The sequence below is a fragment of the Pelodiscus sinensis genome, unplaced genomic scaffold, assembly GCF_049634645.1.
Source record: "Pelodiscus sinensis isolate JC-2024 unplaced genomic scaffold, ASM4963464v1 ctg35, whole genome shotgun sequence".
NCBI classification, from domain to species: domain Eukaryota; kingdom Metazoa; phylum Chordata; order Testudines; family Trionychidae; genus Pelodiscus; species Pelodiscus sinensis.
In genome coordinates, this window is record NW_027465908.1 from 759,035 (window position 1) to 780,328 (window position 21,294).

General features: G+C 53.3%; 1 protein-coding gene and 1 long non-coding RNA gene across 6 annotated transcripts in view; one reads left to right on the plus strand and one right to left on the minus strand.

Moving 5' to 3' along the window:
* LOC142824449 (uncharacterized) overlaps positions 1-3,698 on the plus strand; it is a 56,871-nt gene extending 53,173 nt beyond the window's left edge. For 3 of the 4 annotated variants that reach the window (XR_012899324.1, XR_012899327.1, XR_012899326.1), the window contains 3 exons: positions 2,706-2,749; positions 3,074-3,201; positions 3,277-3,698. This is a non-coding gene — a long non-coding RNA (uncharacterized LOC142824449). The remainder of the gene's footprint in view (positions 1-2,705; positions 2,750-3,073; positions 3,202-3,276) is intronic. The other variant, XR_012899325.1, reaches the window with a different exon arrangement.
* The window catches only part of LOC142824448 (opioid-binding protein/cell adhesion molecule homolog), a 999,900-nt gene that overhangs the window by 15,733 nt on the left and 962,873 nt on the right, over positions 1-21,294 (minus strand). For both annotated transcript variants that reach the window (XM_075916420.1, XM_075916419.1), the window contains 3 exons: positions 17,906-18,040; positions 14,691-14,811; positions 12,878-13,029 (listed from right to left, as the gene is read on the minus strand). In XM_075916420.1, coding sequence (XP_075772535.1) covers positions 12,878-13,029; positions 14,691-14,811; positions 17,906-18,040 — 408 coding nt within the window. The remainder of the gene's footprint in view (positions 1-12,877; positions 13,030-14,690; positions 14,812-17,905; positions 18,041-21,294) is intronic.

Consider the following 21,294-nt stretch of genomic DNA (forward strand, 5'->3'; position numbering starts at 1 on the left):
AACCTATTTTCTGCAGTGCAAAACCAGTCTAGCCAAATTGTTTCGTTTCCAACAGAACTTTTATTTTCCTTAATTTCAACAGAATGGATATTGTCTTTCCAGGCATCTACCAGACAATCTTTGTAGAGCAATTAAAATTATTTGGGAGGCAGGGGAGTGGAAAAGAACAATGGGTGCTTGTTTTTGATTTGTATTTTCAAATCACATGCAGTTGGTGCACGGTACAGTGAGAGCCTTGTAATGCTCTATCAGAAAAAGCTAATTCCAGTCGGATCATCACAATAAAGACAGAGACACTGCCAAGCTGCAAAACTCCAAGGCTCTGCTGACATTAGCAAACGTCGATTTGACGGCATCAGAACTCGGAACGCTAGGACTAATAACCAGATGGCAATGATTCGGGAAAGGAGGGGGGGGCCACTCATCAGAAATGAAATGTGAAATGTCTGCATATTTTTCTAATATGTTGACATTTTGCAGGTTTCGGAAAATGTAACTGATTGCGCTGCTGTCAGCCAGAAAAAGGAAGAGACTGATTCACTCCACTCCTCCGTAACTAAATCGGAGATGTGAAAATGTATTTGGGAAGGAAATGGAAAGCTCTCCAGAGTTCTTGCTGCAGAGGGGAAAAGAAATCCCCTGGCAATAATTTGCTTAACCATTTCTGATTGGAACTATCCCCCTCCCCTTCGTCTCAGTTTGAGTTCAAGGCACTTTCAATATGACTTGCCGATTTAGCAGCTGAAGCCAGTGCGCTGTTTGTGAGTGTGTGTTTAGAAAGGGGTTGTTTTGCCTCCGAGCCTTTAGAGTCGGGTCGGAATTCAGAGCACTCCCGAAATCCAGGGAGTGGCTGTGCTCACTGTAAAGGGGCACGTGTAACCTGCTGGGTGGGGTTCACTGTGCCTGGCAGTGGCACTTAGACCACGCATGCGTTTCCTCGAACAGCCCTAGCTGAGAGCCAGCTGGCTTGTAGCTCAAAGCTGTAGAGGCTCTGGCTCCAGAGGGTTTCGGTTCTGCCTGTCGGTGCTACACAGAGTTGGCTTCATATCCCTTGACCTCCATTTGATGTTAGTTTGGCTCATGATAGAGCCCCAAGTCCTGGCATTTGCCTGGGGACCCCTGATTTTCTGTCGTTCGGAAATCAGGTTAATGCTGCGATTCGCACCAATCTCTACTTAGCACCAGAAAGTTAGAGGCTTAAAGAGATGAAAGAAGATCTTATTGGATAGTCCTTCCCCACCCCACACACCTCGTCGTCCTCCCTGAAATCCAAAGTGAATTGTAAGGAAGTTACTTCCTTTTGGGCCAACTGATTTAATTCCAAAACTTGCACCTAGAATCTGCCGCGTTGCTTTCCTGCAAAAAGGTGATGACAGGAACGGTGCCAGAGCCTGATACACATGTGTCGTTCCTGCCACGTCTGGGGCACGGCTCACTAGCGTTGATTTTGGCTTTTAATTTGGAAAGAAAAGGAAGTCGGCCTGTGTTCTCCCCTGGGCTCTCCAGGTTCGGAACACCACTAGTGCTGTGCTGTGCCTTTGTGAACGGTACAAACACAGCCCAAGCCACAGCAGCCAAAGAACCCCATACTGTACACCCGCTAACGTTGCTGTGTGCCAGGAGCCAACGCGAGCTCTTGGGTTTTAGTCTAGTCTTTTTCTTTCCTTCCACAAAGAGCTGGAGTTGAGTGGAGACACAATATGAATGGGCTAGAATTGACATTTCAACCTGTTTTTTTCCCCCTATGCTGGATCTCATGGAATTTCTATTTTTCTCCTCTGCTCAAGAATACTTCAGTTGATGCAGTAAGATGGGGCAGATATTGATTTATTTTATTACTTTTTTGGAGGGGGTGATTCCTTTTGGGTCAAGAGCTGGGGGTTCTGCTTTGTTTTCTCTCCCGCTGTGGCTGCTAGCTGCACTTGCTGCTTTTCAGATTACAGAGTAATGCTGCTGCTTGTTCCACTTGATCTTACTCACAGTTTGGAGCCGTCTTCATTCTGCTGCATCTTGTTTATTTTTACCCAATCTCATGTTCTCCCCAGCTCCTTTATCTTGGCTTCTGAAATCTGATTAGCTGCGGCTCAGTAACCTTCGCTATTGTTCCTGTCTGTCTCGCTCCTTTGTTCACAACTTTCTAGAGTCTAAATGTTCTGAAAATGCTGAGGAGAAGGGATTTTTTCCCCCCGTTTAAAAAGTAGCTTTGTAGCGGCCTGGCTTTATACACAGGGCTCTCTTGATCATGTGGTGTTATTTTCACCTGTGCCACATGGGTGGACAGTGCTACCCAATAAGGGTGTGTCTAGACTACTGAGTTTTGTCGACAAAAGTGGACTTTTGTCGACAAAACTATACCTGCGTCTACACTACCGCTGAGTTCTAACGTCGACAGAACTTGGCAGTTTTGTCGACGCTGGTAAACTTCATTTTACGAGGCATAACACCTTCTGTCGACAGAGTTCTGTCGACAGAAGGTGTTATTGCCTGTAGGGTTGCGTCTAGACTACGGGGTTCTGTCGACAAAGCAGCTTGCTCTGTCGATAGAACTCAATGTGTCTGGACGCTCTTTGTCGACAGAAGTTTTGTCGACAGATACTGTCGACAAAACTTCTGTCGACAAAATCCGGTAGTCTAGACGTACCCTAAGAGCCTTTGCAGTCCCTCCGCCTGGTGTGAATGGTCCTCTGTCTGCATTTCCTTCCCAGGCTGTTGGGGAGCCAGCAGGGACTAGCAGCCAGGAACCAAGCAGGTAAGCCATTGGAAAACCAGGGGCCAGAACCTTGCAAGATCTCTCAGGTGGCCAGGGATGAGGGATGGGAAGAAGAATCCCTCCCAGCAGAGTCCTCCCTTGGGCCATTTCCTTCCCTTCTTCTATTTGGGGCATAGCCACAGTCTTCTGTGGACAGTTGCAGGAATTCAGAGCCTCAACCACCTTCCCAGCTAGTCAGGGAGAAAGGGAAGGGGAGGGGGCACAGGGTGAGGCTCCAAGCCCCACTGTTCCCCCCTGCAGATTGCTCTGCTTCAGCAGCCACTGTACGTCTGCCCTCCTGCAGCCACTCGTTCCTTCCCCCAGCCGCAGCTCCCTTTGCAGCAGATCCGGCAGAGGGACCATGCCCAGCGGCTGCTGATGGACGGGGCCAACCTGTCCGGGTGCTCGGGGTGGCAGGAGGGGCGGCTTCCCCCTTTAGGCTGCTCTGAGAGGTGAGTTCTGTCTCCCCTGCCCCCCCCCCCCCCCGTAAAAGGAAAATCAACCTAACAACTTGTTCCTTTGCAAAGCGGCCTCCTTTTCCACTCCCCAGAGCCAATGCCGGAGGCGGGCTGGTCCTGCTTTGCCCCTGCCTCTGGAGAAGAGGGCAAGGAAGGACTCCAGGTTCCTCGAGGGAAGAAAAGTGACAGTGCTTCATTTCGCCACAGCCCTGCCGGAGGGGACAGGCCGCCTGCACCTCTCTCTGACAAAAGTGGCTGATTCCTAATGTGCATTAAAAGTTATCCTGCTCCAAGTCAAGAACCCAGTGCTACTTCCATTGAGCGTGGCTGAAATACCTGCATTGTTGGGCCCAAGCACCCATCCTCCAGACAGCCTCACAAGACACCCCCACCCCAGGCGCTGACCCCATGGCTGTTGCAGGGTTGGAGGGGAGGGGCAAAAGAGGGGTGGGGGAAGAGAGGGAAAAAGGATGGGCTATGCTGGGAGAAGGAGGAGAAAAAAGGCTTAAGGAAAGGGGTAGGAATGGGGTTAGAATGAGAATACACATGGCAGGGCACAGAGTTTGGGGGTAGCAGGTACACGGGGGAGGGGGTTAAGAGCAGATGCCACACCAAAAGCCTTGAGAAACATGAAACATACCACTGCCACACTGGCATGGTTGGAGGAAACCTAGCACATTCTCCGTGACACATCCCATACTGTTCCTGCCACACCCTCACCATGGCCCCTGCCATGCCCCCCGTAGTCTTGAGGAAACCTGGACGACACCCCCCCATAGTCTTGAGGAAACCTGGAAGACACACCCCTGATACGCCCCCACCATGCCCCCCCATAGTCCTGAGGAAACCTGGAAGACACACCCCCCATAGTCTAGAGGAAACCTGGAAGACACACCCCTGACACACCCCCAGTAGTCTTGAGGAAACCTGGACGACACACCCCTGACACGCCCCCCGCCACGCCCCCCATAGTCTCGAGGAAACCTAGAAGGCACACCCCTCCGCCACGCCCCCAGTAGTCTTGAGGAAACCTGGAAGACACGCCCCCGCCACGCCCCCATAGTCTCGAGGAAACCTGGAAGACACACCCCTGACACGCCCCCGCCACGCCCCCAGTAGTCTTGAGGAAACCTGGAAGACACACCCCTGACACGCCCCCGCCACGCCCCCAGTAGTCTTGAGGAAACCTGGAAGACACACCCCTGACACACCCCCGCCACGCCCCCATAGTCTCGAGGAAACCTGGAAGGCACACCCCTGGCACACCCCCACCACGCCCCCAGTAGTCTTGAGGAAACCTGGAAGGCACACCCCTGACACGCCCCCAGCAGTCTTGAGGAAGCCTGGAAGACACACCCCTGACACGCCCCCGCCACGCCCCCGGTAGTCTTGAGGAAACCTGGAAGACACACCCCTGACATGCCCCCACCACGCCCCCACAGTCGCGAGGAAACCTGGAAGGCACACCCCTGACACGCCCCCGCCACGCCCCCATAGTCTCGAGGAAACCTGGAAGGCACACCCCTGACACGCCCCCGCCACGCCCCCAGTAGTCCTGAGGAAACCTGGAAGACACACCCCTGACACGCCCCCGGTAGTCTTGAGGAAACCTAGAAGACACACCCCTGACACGCCCCCGACACGCCCCCATAGTCGCGAGGAAACCTGGAAGGCACACCCCTGACACGCCCCCGACACGCCCCCAGTAGTCTTGAGGAAACCTGGAAGACACGCCCCTGGCAGTCTTGAGGAAACCTGGAAGACACACCCCCCACCACACCCCCCGTAGTCTTGAGGAAACCTGGAAGACACACCCCTGACACGCCCCCGCCACACCCCCCGTAGTTTTGAGGAAACCTGGAAGACACACCCCTGACACGACCCCGCCACGCCCCCAGCAGTCTTGAGGAAACCTGGAAGACACACCCCTGACACGCCCCCGCCACGCCCCCATGGTCTTGAGGAAACCTGGAAGACACACCCCTGACACGCCCCCGCCACACCCCCCATAGTCTTGAGGAAACCTGGAAGACACACCCCTGACACGCCCCCAGCAGTCTTGAGGAAACCTGGAAGACACACCCCTGACACACCCCCGCCACGCCCCCATAGTCTTGAGGAAACCTGGAAGACACTCCCCTGACACGCCCCCGCCACGCCCGCATGGTCTTGAGGAAACCTGGAAGACACAGCTCTGACACGCCCCCGACACGCCCCCAGTAGTCTTGAGGAAACCTGGAAGACACGCCCCCGCCACGCCCCTGGCAGTCTTGGGGAAACCTGGAAGACACACCCCCACCACACCCCCCGTAGTCTTGAGGAAACTTGGAAGACACACCCCTGACACGCCCCCGCCACACCCCCAGTAGTGTTGAGGAAACCTGGAAGACACACCCCTGACACGCCCCCGCCACACCCCCCATAGTCTTGAGGAAACCTGGAAGACACACCTCTGACACGCCCCTGCCACGCCCCCATGGTCTTGAGGAAACCTGGAAGACACACCTCTGACACGCCCCCGCCACGCCCCCATGGTCTTGAGGAAACCTGGAAGACACACCCCTGACGCGCCCCCGCCACGCCCCCAGTAGTCTTGAGGAAACCTGGAAGACACACCCCTGACACGCCCCCGCCACACCCCCAGTAGTCTTGAGGAAACCTGGAAGACACACCCCTGACACGCCCCCGCCACGCCCCCCATAGTCTTGAGGAAACCTGGAAGACACACCCCTGACACGCCCCCGCCACGCCCCCAGCAGTCTTGAGGAAACCTGGAAGACACACCCCTGACACGCCCCCGCCACACCCCCAGTAGTCTTGAGGAAACCTGGAAGACACACCCCTGACACGCCCCCGCCACGCCCCCAGCAGTCTTGAGGAAACCTGGAAGACACACCCCTGACACACCCCCGCCACGCCCCCATAGTCTTGAGGAAACCTGCAAGACACACCCCTGACACACCCCCGCCACGCCCCCATAGTCTTGAGGAAACCTGGAAGACACACACCTGACACGCCCCCCCGCCACGCCCCCATAGCCTTGAGGAAACCTGGAAGACACACCCCTGACACGCCCCCGGCACACCCCCATGGTCTTGAGGAAACCTGGACGATACACCTCTGACACGCCCCCGCCACGCCCCCATGGTCTTGAGGAAACCTGGAAGACACACCCCTGACACGCCCCCGCCACACCCTCCCGTAGTCTTGAGGAAACCTGGAAGACACACCCCTGACACGCCCCCGCCACGCCCCCAGCAGTCTTGAGGAAACCTGGAAGACACACCCCTGACACACCCCCGCCACGCCCCCATAGTCTTGAGGAAACCTGGAAGACACTCCCCTGACACGCCCCCGCCACGCCCGCATGGTCTTGAGGAAACCTGGAAGACACAGCTCTGACACGCCCCCGACACGCCCCCAGTAGTCTTGAGGAAACCTGGAAGACACACCCCTGACACGCCCCCGCCACACCCCCCATAGTCTTGAGCAAACCTGGAAGACACGCCCCCGCCACACCCCCCGTAGTCTTGAGGAAATCTGGAAGACACACCCCTGACACGCCCCCGCCACGCCCCCAGCAGTCTTGAGGAAACCTGGAAGACACGCCCCCGCCACGCCCCCATAGTCTTGAGGAAACCTGGAAGACACACCCCTGACACGCCCCCGCCACACACCCCCGTAGTCTTGAGGAAACCTGGAAGACACACCCCTGACACGCCCCCGCCACGCCCCCATGGTCTTGAGGAAACCTGGAAGACACACCCCTGACACGCCCCCGCCACACCCTCCCGTAGTCTTGAGGAAACCTGGAAGGCACACCCCTGACACGCCCCTGCCACACACCCAGTAGTCTTGAGGAAACCTGCAAGACACACCCCTGATACTCCCCTGCCATGCCCCCATAGTCCTCAGGAAACCTGGAAGACACACCCCTGACACGCCCCCGCCACGTCCTCATGGGCTTGAGAAAACCTGGAAGACACACCCCTGCCACGCCCCCATAGTCTTGAGGAAACCTGGAAGTCACGCCCGTGACACGCCCCCTCATAATCTTGGGGAAGCCTGGAAGACACACCCCTGACACGCCCCCCCCACGCCCACCCCATAATCTTGAGGAAACTTGGAAGACACACCCCTGACACGCCCCCGCCATGCCCCCATAGGCTTGAGGAAACCTGGAAGACACGCCTCTGCCACGCCCCTATAGGCTTGAGGAAATCTGGAAGATGCCCTCCCCCGCCCACCCCGGCCATGCCTCCCCTCCATAGTCTAGATAAAAGCTTAGATATGCCCCTGCTATACCCCCCCCCCCCACATACACACACGCTTGAGGAAACAGGCCGGCCACATCCTCACCCCCCAGCCTCCACATCTCTACCGCTCCCACCCCCCATCATCTTGAGGAAAGCTGACAGACATGCCCCACCACCCACCCCCCCTGCCATGCCCCTATATTCTTGGGGAAACCTGGAAGACACCCCCCGATACCCCCCACACACCATCCCCCCCTAGTATTGAGGAAACCTGAAAGACTCACCCCGACACACTCTTGCCATGACCCTATAGTCTTGAGGAAACCTGGCAGCCACACCTCGACACGTGCCGCCCCCCACCACACCCCCCCCATAGTCTTGAGGCAGTCGGGATATGCCCCCCCACCACCACCACCCCCCATAATTGGGATGAAAGCTGAGATACTCCACTGCCACATCCCCATAGACTTGAGGAAACCTGGACAACACACCAGTCACATGCCTCCCGTCCCCCCAGTCCCACCCCCACCCCCACACTACCACAGTATAGAGGAACGCTGAGACACGCCCCCTGCCCACACCCCTAGTCTTGCGGACACCTGAAAGATGCCCCTGCCACGGCCCCAAAGGCTCGAGGAGCCCTGAGAGAAAGCCCCTGCCACACCCCTCACTCATCCCCGGCTCACCTGCCTCGTCTTGCGGAGACCCCACTGGCCCCCTATCACGCCCCTCCATAGGTTTGTGGCGCCCTGAAACCGGTCCCCACTACGTCCCGTGACAGCTTTAAAAATGCCCGCCAAGCCCCCTCAGCCCGTCTACCCGCAGGCATGTTTCGGGCAGCGTTGAATGGGGCTGCAATGCGGTAATCCAGTAACCGGTCGCTTCGGCAAGCCAGCCCCACCGCTTCCCCCCACAGGAGGGGGTGTCTCCAGTCTGGCCGAGCCCTCGTGCGGGCACAGGCCACCCAACACCCCATCTCTCTCTGTAACCCGGGCCCAATCCTGTCAGCAGCGGTTAAACGGTGGGGTGGGGTTTGTGCTAACGAAACACATCCAAGGAGGAGGAAGCTGAGACTGGACGCATCCCCTGCCCGCTGAACATTCATCTTCTGTGGCTCCCTGTAGCCGCTGGCACCAACCGGACTGGACGAGCGGCTGCTGCAAAGCACTTTCATCCACGTCCCCTTCCAGACTGGGCTGTGCTCGCCCTGTAGCGCGTCGGCTACGTGTAGGGACCTCTTTGCTGAACGGCGGCACAAAGCCGGCCCCAGGCGGGCAAGGGAAGGGCACTGAGGTGGGAATTGGTTAAAAGTAGAGAGGTTAACACCTACAACTGGGGAGAACGCCCAGCCCCCAGCAACAATGAGGTAATTGGAAATAACAAAGGCACTGAAATTGGACACTGATTAGAGATCATATGTTTTAATAACAAAGGTCATTGTCTAGAATCACTCCCTTTGATTGCATAAAACAAAGACGTTTCTTTTCACGCTACCAGCTTTGTTTGAGAATGAAACAATGAAACCACTCTCTCTCATGCCTGGAAAGGCGGCTTTGCCTTTGCTTCACTTTCTTCTCCTCAGCCAGCGCTTTAGTGCACACGCCTTGCATGTTAGAGACAACCTTAACACACACCCTGGACCCCCCTCCACCACCACTTCTCTGATGGGCGGATAGGGCTAAATCCATAAAGCTGTTTGACTGGAATTGAAAAGATGCCATAACAGAAGGATTTCTATCAGAGGGGTAGCCGTGTTCGTCTGAATCTGCAGAAACAGCGAGAAGTCCTGTGGCACCGTATAGACTAACAGATTTATTGGAGCATAAGCTTTCGTGGACAAAGCCCCACTTCGTCAGATACACAAAGAGGGTCTTTGCCCACGAAAGCTTATGCTCCACTACATCTGTTAGTCTATAAGGTGCCACAGGACTTGTCGTTGTTTATGCAGAAGGATTTCTGTTGATCATAAACAATGTTCCCGCTAAATTTTTTATCCATATGCAGATTTTTTCCATCCATGTGCAGAATAATTTTTCTACGTGCACCAAGGAATGTGTACCACCACCAGAAACACAAACCTAGCTGTGGGCACTCTGCTAATCAGCTGGGAAGCATTTGAATCGCTCCTGAGGGGCCACCCAAGCATTCAGCTTACAGGGAACTCTGATCATAAATTTTGTAAAGATTGATTCCACCTCAAATGAGAAATCTGGGTTGCTGTCAAAATTATAAGTTTCCCTTTAAAGGTGTCCTGAAGAGGAAATTATACATATATATAATGGTGTTCCTTGTTATGTCTTTATGATGTACCACTGCAGCCTTATATATTTAATTTATTCTTCATCATACACCCCTTTGTTTGTTTTAAGTAATTAGAAGTAGCAGGAAAATCAAGTCTAGTCATCTCTGCTTTTGCTGAAGGCCTTGATGACGTCTCAGAGAAAAGTTTGCCAAGCTCTGTCAGCTGTTGGTGGAATAGTGAATAATTAGCAGAGCGAATATTTTGTCTGTTTGTGGGACATTTGCATTAACTAGATTTAATAATAAAAGCAAGAACAATAATCATCAATCAGATTTTAGTATTGGTGGTGTCAAAATCCTCCAAGTTCTCCAGGCTGTGTCTAGACTGGCAAGTTTTTCCACAAAAGCAGCTGCTTTTGCAGAAAAACTTGCCAGCTGTCTACACTGGCCGCTTGAATTTCCGCAAGAACACTGACGATCTCATGTAAGAAATCAGTGCTTCTTGCGGAAATACTATGCTGCTCCCGTTCGGGCAAAAGTCCTTTTGCGCAAAAGCTTTTGCACAAAAGGGCCAGTGTAGACAGCTCAGATTTGTTTTGTGCAAAAAAGTCCCGATCGCGAAAATAGCAATCGGGGCTTTTTTGCAGAAAAGCACGTCTAGATTGGCCACGGACGCTTTTCTTGAAAAAGTGCTTTTGTGTAAAAGCATCCGTGCCAATCTAGATGCTCCTTTCCGCAAATGCTTTTAACGGAAAAGTTTTCCGTTAAAAGCATTTGCGGAAAATCGTGCCAGTCTAGACGTAGCCCCAGTGTCCAGAGAATTTTCCGAGGGTAAACGTGACCTCAGTTTCTACTGGTGAAATGAAGCAAGTGTCTACTTCTTACCTTGTCCCCATAATCCAGCTGTCTTTTAAATAGATCATAAAGAAATCAAAATTCAATCTTGGTTTTCCTTCGAAGGTCACCTTTAAGGCCTAATCTGCAGCCCTCTTGCAGCAGATAGGCCTTCAGATTGGTTCTGCTGTGTGTGTGCCCTGAGCATTTTTAGTTATTTAAATGTGGAACGCAAATAAGCATCAGACCTGAGATAAACAGTGCAACCCTACTGAGACCAGTGGATTTGCACCCTCCTAGATCTGAAATTGACTCTGCGCGGTCAAGTCCTCGAAGCATAAGCCCATCAAATAAACTCAACAGTGTTTCCCTGCTGGAGCATATGAACTCTGCAGACCGCTGGGGTCTTATTGAGAGTAATTTGTCCAAACCCCTTGATTATGCGAATGAATGTCAGGTCCCCTGTTACATTTGTATAACCGCATTTGCCCTGCTTTATACAAAACAACTAGAGGCTCGTTCTACCACAGCCAACAAATTCTCCCAACTAACAGCACTGCAAAGCAGCGCGTGCATCCGTGAAACTGGAATATGCTTTGCCAGATGGACTCCTGCAAAGACGAAAACAAAGCGGCTGTGACCACTGTGTATTTATACAAACCAGCTCCTTTCTGCATAGAAGAAAAATCTGCGCCCAGTGAGGGCTTTCCTTCCTTAGGACAGATCACTGGCCTTAAATCTATGCCCCTTTGGGCACATCTAGCATCCACTCCTGTTTTGAAGCAAGCCTACGAGGCAAAAGGTGTCTGGGTGTTGCAAGCAAACGTAGGAAGGAACAAGCTGTACCAACCTGCCAGTGCTGTGAGGTCACTTATTTCTAAAACAGAGGACAATGGAGACAGACAGAAAGAGAACAGAAATATACAGTTCATATTTTCAGACAGCTGATGAAGGGACGGTCATTAGAAAGGTGAGCACATAGTGATGACGACATGCAGGATGCTGATACGGTTACACAGAACAGGAAGTGCGGTTACTATTGGGGGTGGGGAAAGCCCGATAGTCTCTCCCTACATCCCGACTCACGTCTGCAATTCAGGTTCAGGGGGGCGGTCAATTTCTGAGTAACCCCATGTGTGGATACTAACTTCAGAATTAAGCAAGCCTTGTTCTGGTTTAGCTTAATCCAATTTGAAAATGGATTAAGTTACACAGGAACAAGGCAATCTTATTTCAGAGCAAGCACGTCCACACATGGAATTAATTGCGAATCGTTATTCTGGGAGAACTTCACGTGGACAGAAGCCCGCGGTGATGAGAGTCTACAGCGGAGCAAGCAATAGCTTATTCTGCCTGGGGTGTCTGCATGGATCTCAGCTGTGTACGTGGGATTATGAGCGGACTGAGGTTTGGGCAGAGAACATTGCTATATTTTCAGAAGCCAGACGAGACTGGCAGGGACGAGGAGATGATAAACATGGTCCTCTCTGGTCTGTGGGAAATGGTTTTTGGATAATGTGACCCGTTTCACAGGGAGGTCCCAGCAGAGCTGTGTCGCTTCGCCTTGAGAAAACGCTGAGCAGGACTACGATGGTGAAGGGGGGATTTTTATAGGCATAGGCATGAAGATGGAAGTGGGTTAATCAGGTGAGGAATGGAGAGTGATTATCACAAAGTTACAGATGCATCTGCTCCCCTTTGCAGGCTAGGAAAAAGGATTCCTTTCCTTTAGTGGAAGAAGAGAGGCACTGAGAGCCAGGCTTACCTAACCCCAGCTCAGCCCCAGACTCCAACCAGACTCACGCCGTGCCTAAGTTTACCTAGCTGTAAAATGCAGAGGATAGTGCCTGCCTGGGTGGATGCCCTCATGCGTGTACAGCGCTTTGGAGATGCAAGGTGTTAGATTTAATGCCCTTGTTGAGGGCATAACTGACGCATCCTCGCTAGTGGGGTGACCTCTAGCTCACAGAAAGAGAAAATATCCAGCGGTCTACGTCTGTGCGCGTCAGTGAATAAGCAGGGTCCAGCTGGAAGGGCCTAATGTATTGGCAGCTTGGGCATGAGGAGGGGGCATTGAATTAAACGGACAGGCTCCACTTCCCAGTCTCCCAGTCCGAGAGGGGTACGCTGCTGTAGTATCATCATCTCCCTTGTTTTGCCATACGCCGCTTTACAGGCAAGAGCCAGGTTCGCGGCCTCCACCAGGCTGACGGCCCGTATGCCCAGGAAGCAGGACAGCCCCTGCCCCCCAACTTGGCAGGGGGTCGGAGTCCACCCTTTGCAAGGCTCAGTGGGGATCCAGCTCCCGCGGCCAGTGGGGCTCCGCCCCTCACACTTACCGTACAGGATGATACTGGCGTTGGTGTTCCCCAGCTTGTTGGTGGCCACGCAGGTGTAATTGCCGTAATCCTTCTCTGAGACGTTGAAGAAGGTCAGTGTGGACATGCGGCCCTTGTTCTCGATTCTCACGCCATCCAGCCCGTTGGCTAATCTGCGGGGCGAGAGGGATTGATCAAGGCCCATCCCACGCAGCCCCCCTCGAGAGTGAGTGGGAAAAGCCCCGGGAGTCCTTGGATCAAGAGGAGCTATCACCAGATCCTCCTCCTTTTAGCAGGCCTACAGGCACTGCCCCAAAGCCTCACTCCTCCCAGAGGTTCCCTGGTCCAGGACCGTTTCTTCCAGGTCACTGAGAAGTTGCCTCCCGCTAAAGGGACTCTCAGACCAGCCTGTCACTGAAGGTTCATCTCCACAGGGGTGGGAGGGTTAATGTTCAGCCCAGGCAGACATACCCATGCTAGCTCTCTGCTCAAGCCCTAGCGAAACACAGCAGCGTCACCAGGACAACACAGATGCTGGGATGGGCTAGGGTCCCGATAGTCAGCCTGGATTTCAGAGGGGTCTGTATTTGGGGGCAGCTTGACCTAGGGATGTAAGCGACTAATCGACTAGTCAGCTAGCCGATAAGCAAACGCGTATCGCATACTCAACGCACTAGTTGACTAATCCCTTCCCCACCTCTTGCTGCCTCTATCAGAAAGCAGCAGCAAGCGGGAGGGGGGGGGGAGAGGAAGTGGTGTTGGGGGGAGTCGGCTTAACAGCCGGTTCCCCCCCAGCTCCAGCTTCATGGGAGGGGGCAAGGGCGCAGCGGCAGCGTTCTCTCTCTGAAATGTACAAGAGTCCCTGTTGGGGCTCTTGTACATTTCCAAGTGGAAGCACCTGCCTGGAGCCCAGGGCCAGCGGGGGACTCCGAGCGTCTTCTGCTGGCCCCGGCTCCACGTGGCGTTTCAAGTGTTTCAAGCCCCTGCTGGGGTTCTCGTACATTTCCAAGGTGGACCGCAGCAGGGCTCTTCCGCCTTTGACATGGAGCAACATAAGGGCAGCTCTTGCTACATTTCAAAGCGGAAGCGCCCTTCTCGACTAATCAAATAGTCCAAGGAAATCCCATCGACTAGTCGATTATTGATTAATCTAATTTTAACATCCCTCGCTTGACCATCCCATCACCCACCCAGATGCAGCAACATGGCTAATTTTCGCCTACTGGCTTCATCAGAGCTGGCAGGAGTATGTCCCCCTGAGCTTCAAATCCTACATCCTGAGCCAGAGGAGATGGACTCTGAGTCTCTATCTCTTAACCGCATGGAGCCATTCGGATCCCAGCAGAGCACTCCAGGTTAGCAAGAGCACCTTCCCCACCCTTCTGAAACAGCCGCAAGGCAGAAGTTCCTCCTGTTAAAATCCTAGAACTGGAAGGAACCTGGAGAGGTCAAGTCCAGTCCCCTGTGCTCACGGCAGGGCCAAGCACCGTCTAGACCATCCCTGACCAGTCTGTCTAACCTGCTCTTAAATATCCCCAGAGATGGAGATTCCACAACATCCCTAGGCAATTTATTCCAGTGTGTAACCACCCTGACAGGTAGGAAGTTTTTCCTAATGTCCAACCTGAACCTTCCTCGCCTCTTGCAGGATCCTTTCCTCACAGGGACGTCTGCAGCAAGATTGCCTCCCCCACAGAAATATATTGCAACGAAGTGTAATTATCTCTCCTGGCCATGCTGACAGATGGCCACCCTGACCCAAGAGCGTCAGCACTCCCCTCCTGCCAAGAACACAGCCTGGGATCTGCCAGGCCCTGGCCGCCTGTTTAGTTACCTCGTTTCTTCCTTAAACCACTGAAATTCTGCGACAGGAACGGCCGAGGCCTCGCAGCGCAGGATCCCCTTCTGGCCCACCGAGGCGCCGATGTTCTTGGTGTTGGAGATGTACGGGGGGTCTGCGGAGCAAAGCAGCGTTATCCCCGAGGGAGGGATGGAGCAGCGGGAGCCTGGGATACGCCGCTGCAATTGGGAGGGACCAAGCCAGACGTGGGGAGAACCACGGCATTACAGGGCTGCTTGGAACCCCGTTCTGGGACTGCAGGGCAGGACACGGATCCACCTCCGAAAGAGGAAGAGTTACGCACGGACCCTTCCTGAAAAGGACACCCCATTGTATGGTTCCGTATTTTCCCCCTTCCTTTCTCAATCCGCCCGAGCCATCTCCTGCCCCTCCTCATCTGCCCCTTTCGGCCTCTTTTCTCTGGGGCTGTCTCCTTTCCCGGCGGGGTGGGGACCCACTGGGGAGGAGCTGGAAACAGGGCCAGTAGCAAGAGGAGGAAAAGCAGGTGTGAGCAGGGAGCCATCCGTGAGCCCAGCTGGTGGTGGGGGAGGTGGGCCAAGAGCTGGTTAAGCCAGACAGCGTAGGTGGTGGGGCTGGCAGCAATTGGGGATGGAGACAAAGAGGAGCCTGAGCCAATCCCAATACAAGGTGATCTCCCCGCTGCAAATATAGCCAGTGTCTAGCCAACATGGGACAGCCAAGAGGGTTGATTGGCCAGCATGAAAAGAGACGTCCTGACAGGACAGAGGACCACACGGGACACCATAACCGTGGCCAACACTCATTGGGCCCCGGGTGAGCAGCCTCAGGAAAGAAACCAAAGGCAAAACCAGCCAGGGAGAGCAAAGTCTCTGCTCCCCCCCCGCCAGCTCAGTGATGGGCCACAGCATGGATGATGCTTGGAGCTGCCCGGGCCCCATCTCCTGCTAGAGAAAAGGGTTCAGGCCCAGGGCAGCCACGTCAGCACTAACTCATTTCGAAAGCCCGTTGTCAATTCGATTTCACGCCGAATCTTTGGGATTCTCATTTAGAATCCTAGAGCTGGAAGAGGCCTCAGGAGTCATCAAGTCCAGCCCCCTGCCCAAGGCAGGACCAACCCCAATGAGATCAACCCAGCCAGGGCTTTGTTAAGCCAGGACTTAAAAACCTCTAGGGATGGCGATTCTACCACCTCCCTAGGGATCCCAGCCCAGTGCTTCCCACCCACCTAGGGAAATCGTTTTTCCTAATCTCCAATCTAGCCCTCCCGTCTGGTCGCTGGACTGTGCGGGACACACATTTCACACGGGAGATGCCACAGGCACAGACAGAACTTCAGAGCTTGCAGAATGGGAAGGGAAGTTGCATTGCAGGGTGCTACCTCTGAACGCCATAATCCCACCTAATAGGACGGGTGCCCTAATATGGGCAATTGGAATGCACCAGGCTCTATCCTCCCTTCAAGGCCCCTCGGCTTCATTGCCATGTAATTCAGATCCCACACGGGGCTAACCTTCAGGCTCTAATCTGACCGGGAAAGTTCCCTGGTTTCTCCGTACCTGGGCAGCTTTTAAACCCTTCTGTTGTGCCAAGAAACAGGCCAAAAATCCGGTTGGACCTAGACAAAAAGACTAGCTTGAAGAGGTGAGCCTAAGCCGAACAATGTATGCCAAGGCGTCCACCTCCCGGTACGCAGAAGGGTCACTGTCAAGCGTAGCCCTGAGCCATTCCAATCCCAGTTTTGCACGTGCAGAGAACAGCTCGACTGTGCCCGTTTCACCCACCTCTGCTAAACCCACTTCTCCCTGTGTCAGGAGGAAAGAGGATTACAACAGCAGAATCCTGATTGAAAAGAAAAGACCAGCAGGTAGCAGAGGAGCCCTTCATTTCGAAGACACTCAGGGGTTTTAAGCTTCTCGGAGGTGCAAAAGAATTCAAGTCACCCCTGAAATGCCAACGAGCGTAGCCACTCCTCCGCTGTTCTGCCTTGGCACGTCATCTGAAGTCTTTAAATTCTCGGGGCTCTAAATTCCTAACCATGCTTCTAAAGAACAAATTGTCCTACAATGTGAATGCTTTAAGCTTAATGAAATGTATATATGTGATTTTCTTACAGCAATTTAGTGGATATAAAAACTCTACAAGCTCCCGCCTAAAAGGAAGGATATTTAATGTGCTCTGTGTGTGGTGAGCCACTAGAGATTTTTTCCCCCTGAATTGCTCCTCGGGAAAAAGGTATTACCATTTATGTCCCCGCTATAAATAGTCTGTAAGGGATGCTGACGTAGATGTTATCTGCTTTAGTTTTTTTTCAGGAGTTTATGGCTGTAGTTCAGCTGTTCTGACACACGCATGCCCCAGCCGGCACTGGTACACTACGATCTCAGCCATGCATCCCCCTTGCCTGGGGCTGTTCATGATCTTCTACACCCCTGCAAAGCAGTGAAATCCAGGCGCTCGAATCCCCATGCCAGCGGGTCGGGAAAGGAAAGCTATGGGTCCTTAGGACTGCCCATCATCCCCTCGGGTGCGGCAGCACCGGAGCCGAGGGGACAATTCCCAGTGCAAGGAGACACAACGGCAGTAGCTCTGAGCCACTGAGTGTGCAAACAACTAGCCACCCTTAGTACATGCCTAGAGTCTTGGATGCTCAGAACACTGGCCCTTTAAATCACCACCACAGCACTGCGCGGTGTGCTCCAGGCAGCTCTAAGGGTGGGGAGAGGGGGAGGCATGACATAGTGCGCTCTGGGCATGCTGTTGAGAGCTGGCTGCCCCAGCCTGGCCCCTTCTGCCTGAGACTCCGCCCCTTCCACCCGAGACTCCGCCCCTTCCACCCGAGACTCCGCCCCTTCTGGGAGCATGAAGTTAGTTCTCCCACCGCCTTATCCAGAGGCCCCTTGCGGCTATTGGCTCCCCGATGGGCTGACACTCCATCAGCTGTCCCCCCCGCCACTCGCCCAGCGTGACTATATTTTATTGCTAGCTGGGTTGGCGCTGGTATAGGTACCTCCCCCTGAGCGGGGAATGACACCTTCCGCCTGCAGTGTATACAGCCCCCCAACAGCACGGTCTACAGAGCAGAAGAGGCAGTTGGGTGAACAGACAGCATCACGCCCATCAGGGTTCAGGGAGGGCAAAAGCCAGAATGATCCCTTTGATAAGGCCCCACCACTAGAGCGAGCAAGGGGGTGAGCAAGGAGACGGGATCAGGCCTGCGCCCTGCTTACAGTTTACGGTGACTTTCACTCTCCGGATGTCTGGGGCAGCGACGTCATTGACAGCGCTGCATTCGTACTCCCCGGACTGATCCCTGGTGATCCCCGAGATCTCCAAGTACTCGTCTTCGCTCACAAAGCCCCGGCCTGCAGGAGAGAAGGCACAAAGAGATCAGCCCCCAAACCCGCTGCCTCCTTTCCCATTGGTCAGCGGCAATAAAATCAGCTGGGGATTCCGGTGGACTTGCGCCGGTTTCCCTGGGATCAGAATCAGGCTCTCTGTCACACGCACAGATCCCAGGTGCCACATCTCCCTGCAGCTGTAAGAGAAGTGAATTCCTGGCGGTCCCTCATTTTAAAACATGATTGCCTATAGCAGACCCTGGAACCGATTCTCCCCTCGCTCTGGCTCCAGCTGTAGACAGAGGTGCCAAACGAGCTGCAGAGGGCTGGAGAATAGCCTCTCCACGGTGCAGGGGCCAATGTCAGTGTGTCCGAGGCAAGGCTGGGTTGCATACGGTCAGGCGGGGGAGCAGCCACGGTGCTTTAGGCTCCAGCTATTCTGGGCCGGTGCATGGACCTGGGAAGGCTGCACCCCACAGCAGCTGCTCCCGTTTATCCTTGGGGCTGTTCTGTTCCCAAAGCAGCGCCAAGGCAAAGCCCTGGAGCTGCGCTTTTCATGGTGCCTTGGCCAGGAGCCACAGCACAGAATCTAGCCAGCAATGTTAAGTAACCTTAATCCATTGTAGGGACAAATTGTTACACCTGAAAAGCACGCGAGGCGCTCTTACTCCTGTGGCCACTTCTGCGGCCTGCTCACTGCTCTGCATTTCACTCTGCTAGGGCGCTCACATTAGACAGGCCAGCATCATTTCCCATGGTCATTCATTAGCACCTCGCTGCTGTGTTTGGGTTCTCGATGCTGAGAGGGGCGGGTGTATGTTTTGAAGCCGGGGGGCTAAAATATTATTAATAATTGATCCCGGGGCAAAGAAATGGGACAGGGAGTCAAGTCCCCTGGTTCTATGCCCAGCTGTGCCATTTATAGGCTGTAATCATTGGCTAGTCGCGCTCTGTGCCTCAGTTTCCCTGTCTGTGAAATGGGGGTAATGATCGTTCCCGGCCTCCCAGGGATGTTCAGAGGTTTAATTCAGGACATCTATAAAGTATGGTAAAGACAAGACTTTATTCTCAGCTGGCAGTGTGGGGATGTATACCGGCCACTCTCCACTCAAGGGGAGGAGGATGTATTTAATTTCAGTGGCGACGTGAGTTAGCTGCAGCATTCGTATCATGAGCCCAGGGGCATTAGCACAAAGTGCCACTGAACAGCAAAGGCCAGTCGCTGGGTGGTAATGTTCCCTCTTGCACACCAGCCCTCTCTGGAAGCTAACGGTTGCTGCTCTATCAGTGCGGTTATTCTTGTTACGCGGGCTCCGCTGTGCAAGGCGCTGTACAAACACACAGAAGCAGACTGGCCCTGCCCAGTGCAAATATATTTGAAGTTATAAGGGCTGCAGTATTGCTCCAAAGAGGGGATTCTAACCGGCGGGTCTCAGCACTGCAGAGAATCTTTGCCAGGGAACTGAGAATCGGACTGTGATGTCCTGACTGTGTAGTTCAGGGCAGTGTGTGACCGTGACCAAATGGCACCCCCTACTGGTACAGAATTAGTTTTGGGCTCTCTGCTCCCTCTCTCCTTCCCGCACACTCTGTCTACAGAGGAGGAATGCAACGGCTGCGTCTTCCTTCTCCTCCAACGTCCTTCTCCAGCTGCTCTAGAAGCAATAGCAATTCTTTGTCTATTTGCTCATTGAGGTCTAGGATACTTTGTATCATAGAATGACAGAACCCTAGGGCTGGAAGAGACCTCAGGAAGTCATCAAGTCCAGCCCCCTGCCCAAAGCAGGACCAATCCCAACTCAATCATCCCAGCCAGGGCTTTGTCAAGCCAAGACTTAAAAACAGGCACCAGTGTTCTCATTCTGCCTAGGCCGGACAGAAGAAACTCTTCTCAACTCTTCTCAACTGGAGCTAAGGAGAGCCATACATGTACTGATCTAAGAGGCATTGCTCAGACATTGGAGATATTCAAAAGCAGGTTGTATAGGGATGGTCTAGATGGTGCTTGGTCCTGCCATGAGGGCAGGGGGCTGGACTTGATGCTCTCTTGCGGTCCCTTCCAGTTCTAGTGTTCTATGATTCTATGCTTCTAGCTGTGCAAAGCTGTCTGCTGGAGATTGGGGAAAGAGTCTATTGATCTAACACTCCACCCAAATAGTGATCAAGCAAGGGTGCCATTTATGGAGGGATGGGGGGCAGGAGTGAATTTGAACCCTAGATTTCATAACTGAAGTCTGCTGCAAGCCTATGCCCTGACTCTTGAGGCAGTTCTTTGTCTCAGTAGAATCATAGGGCTGTAGGAGACCATAAGGAGGTCATCAAGTTCAATCCCCAGCAATCTCGCCACATAAGGAATTGAACCTGGGTGGCAAGAATGGGAACCTTGCATGATACCAGCAGTGTGGCATGCAACAGAGTTCGAGCTTCTCGCAGCTTTGCCTTTGGGGCAGGGAATGTGTTATAAAAAGAGGGAAGCAGGGTGATGAAGCATAACAAAAGGCTGGGCTCTCAAGTCATTGAAGGATTGTTCGATCATTATGGAAACATTGCCTGGTACTCATTTAAAAGATAGGAGAAAATAATAGGAATGAGTGTTGTGCTGCTGGGATTCGCATATGGACCACGGCTGTTAAACTTTTAGATGTTCTTGAAAAAGAGGCAAACAATGACTAATCCAAAGCTGACTGCAAAGAGTCACAGAGAGATCTCACAAAACCAGGTGACTGGGCAACATAAGGGCAGATGGAATTGAGTGTTGATAAGTGCAAAGCACAGGCGGCCCCCAACTTGCGACGCTTCCCCCGAAACCGATCGCATCACAAGTTGGGGGCATCATAACTCAAACCCGCAATGTACGATAGGCTCTGTGTGGGCTGAGGATGTAAGTCAGGCGTTTGTGGCCCCTTCTGCCCTTACAAAAATAAGTCGTAAGTGCAAGGGATCACAACTCGGACCGTCGTAATGCAGGGGTTTCCTGTAATGCACATGGAAAATACATCCCAATGATAGATTTTAAAAAAATGATGGGGTCTAAAATAGGTCTAAAAAGAGATCTTGGAATCACTGTGGATAGTTCCCTGAAAACATCTGTCCAATATGCAGTGGCAGGCTAAAAACTAACAAGCTAGCAAAATACTGGAAATCATTAGGAAAGGAATAGATAAGACGACAAAATACCACATTGCCTCTACATAACGTCATTGTATGTCCACAACTTGAATACTGCATGTAGATCTGGTCACCCCATTTGAAAAAAAGATGTATTGAATTTGGAAAAG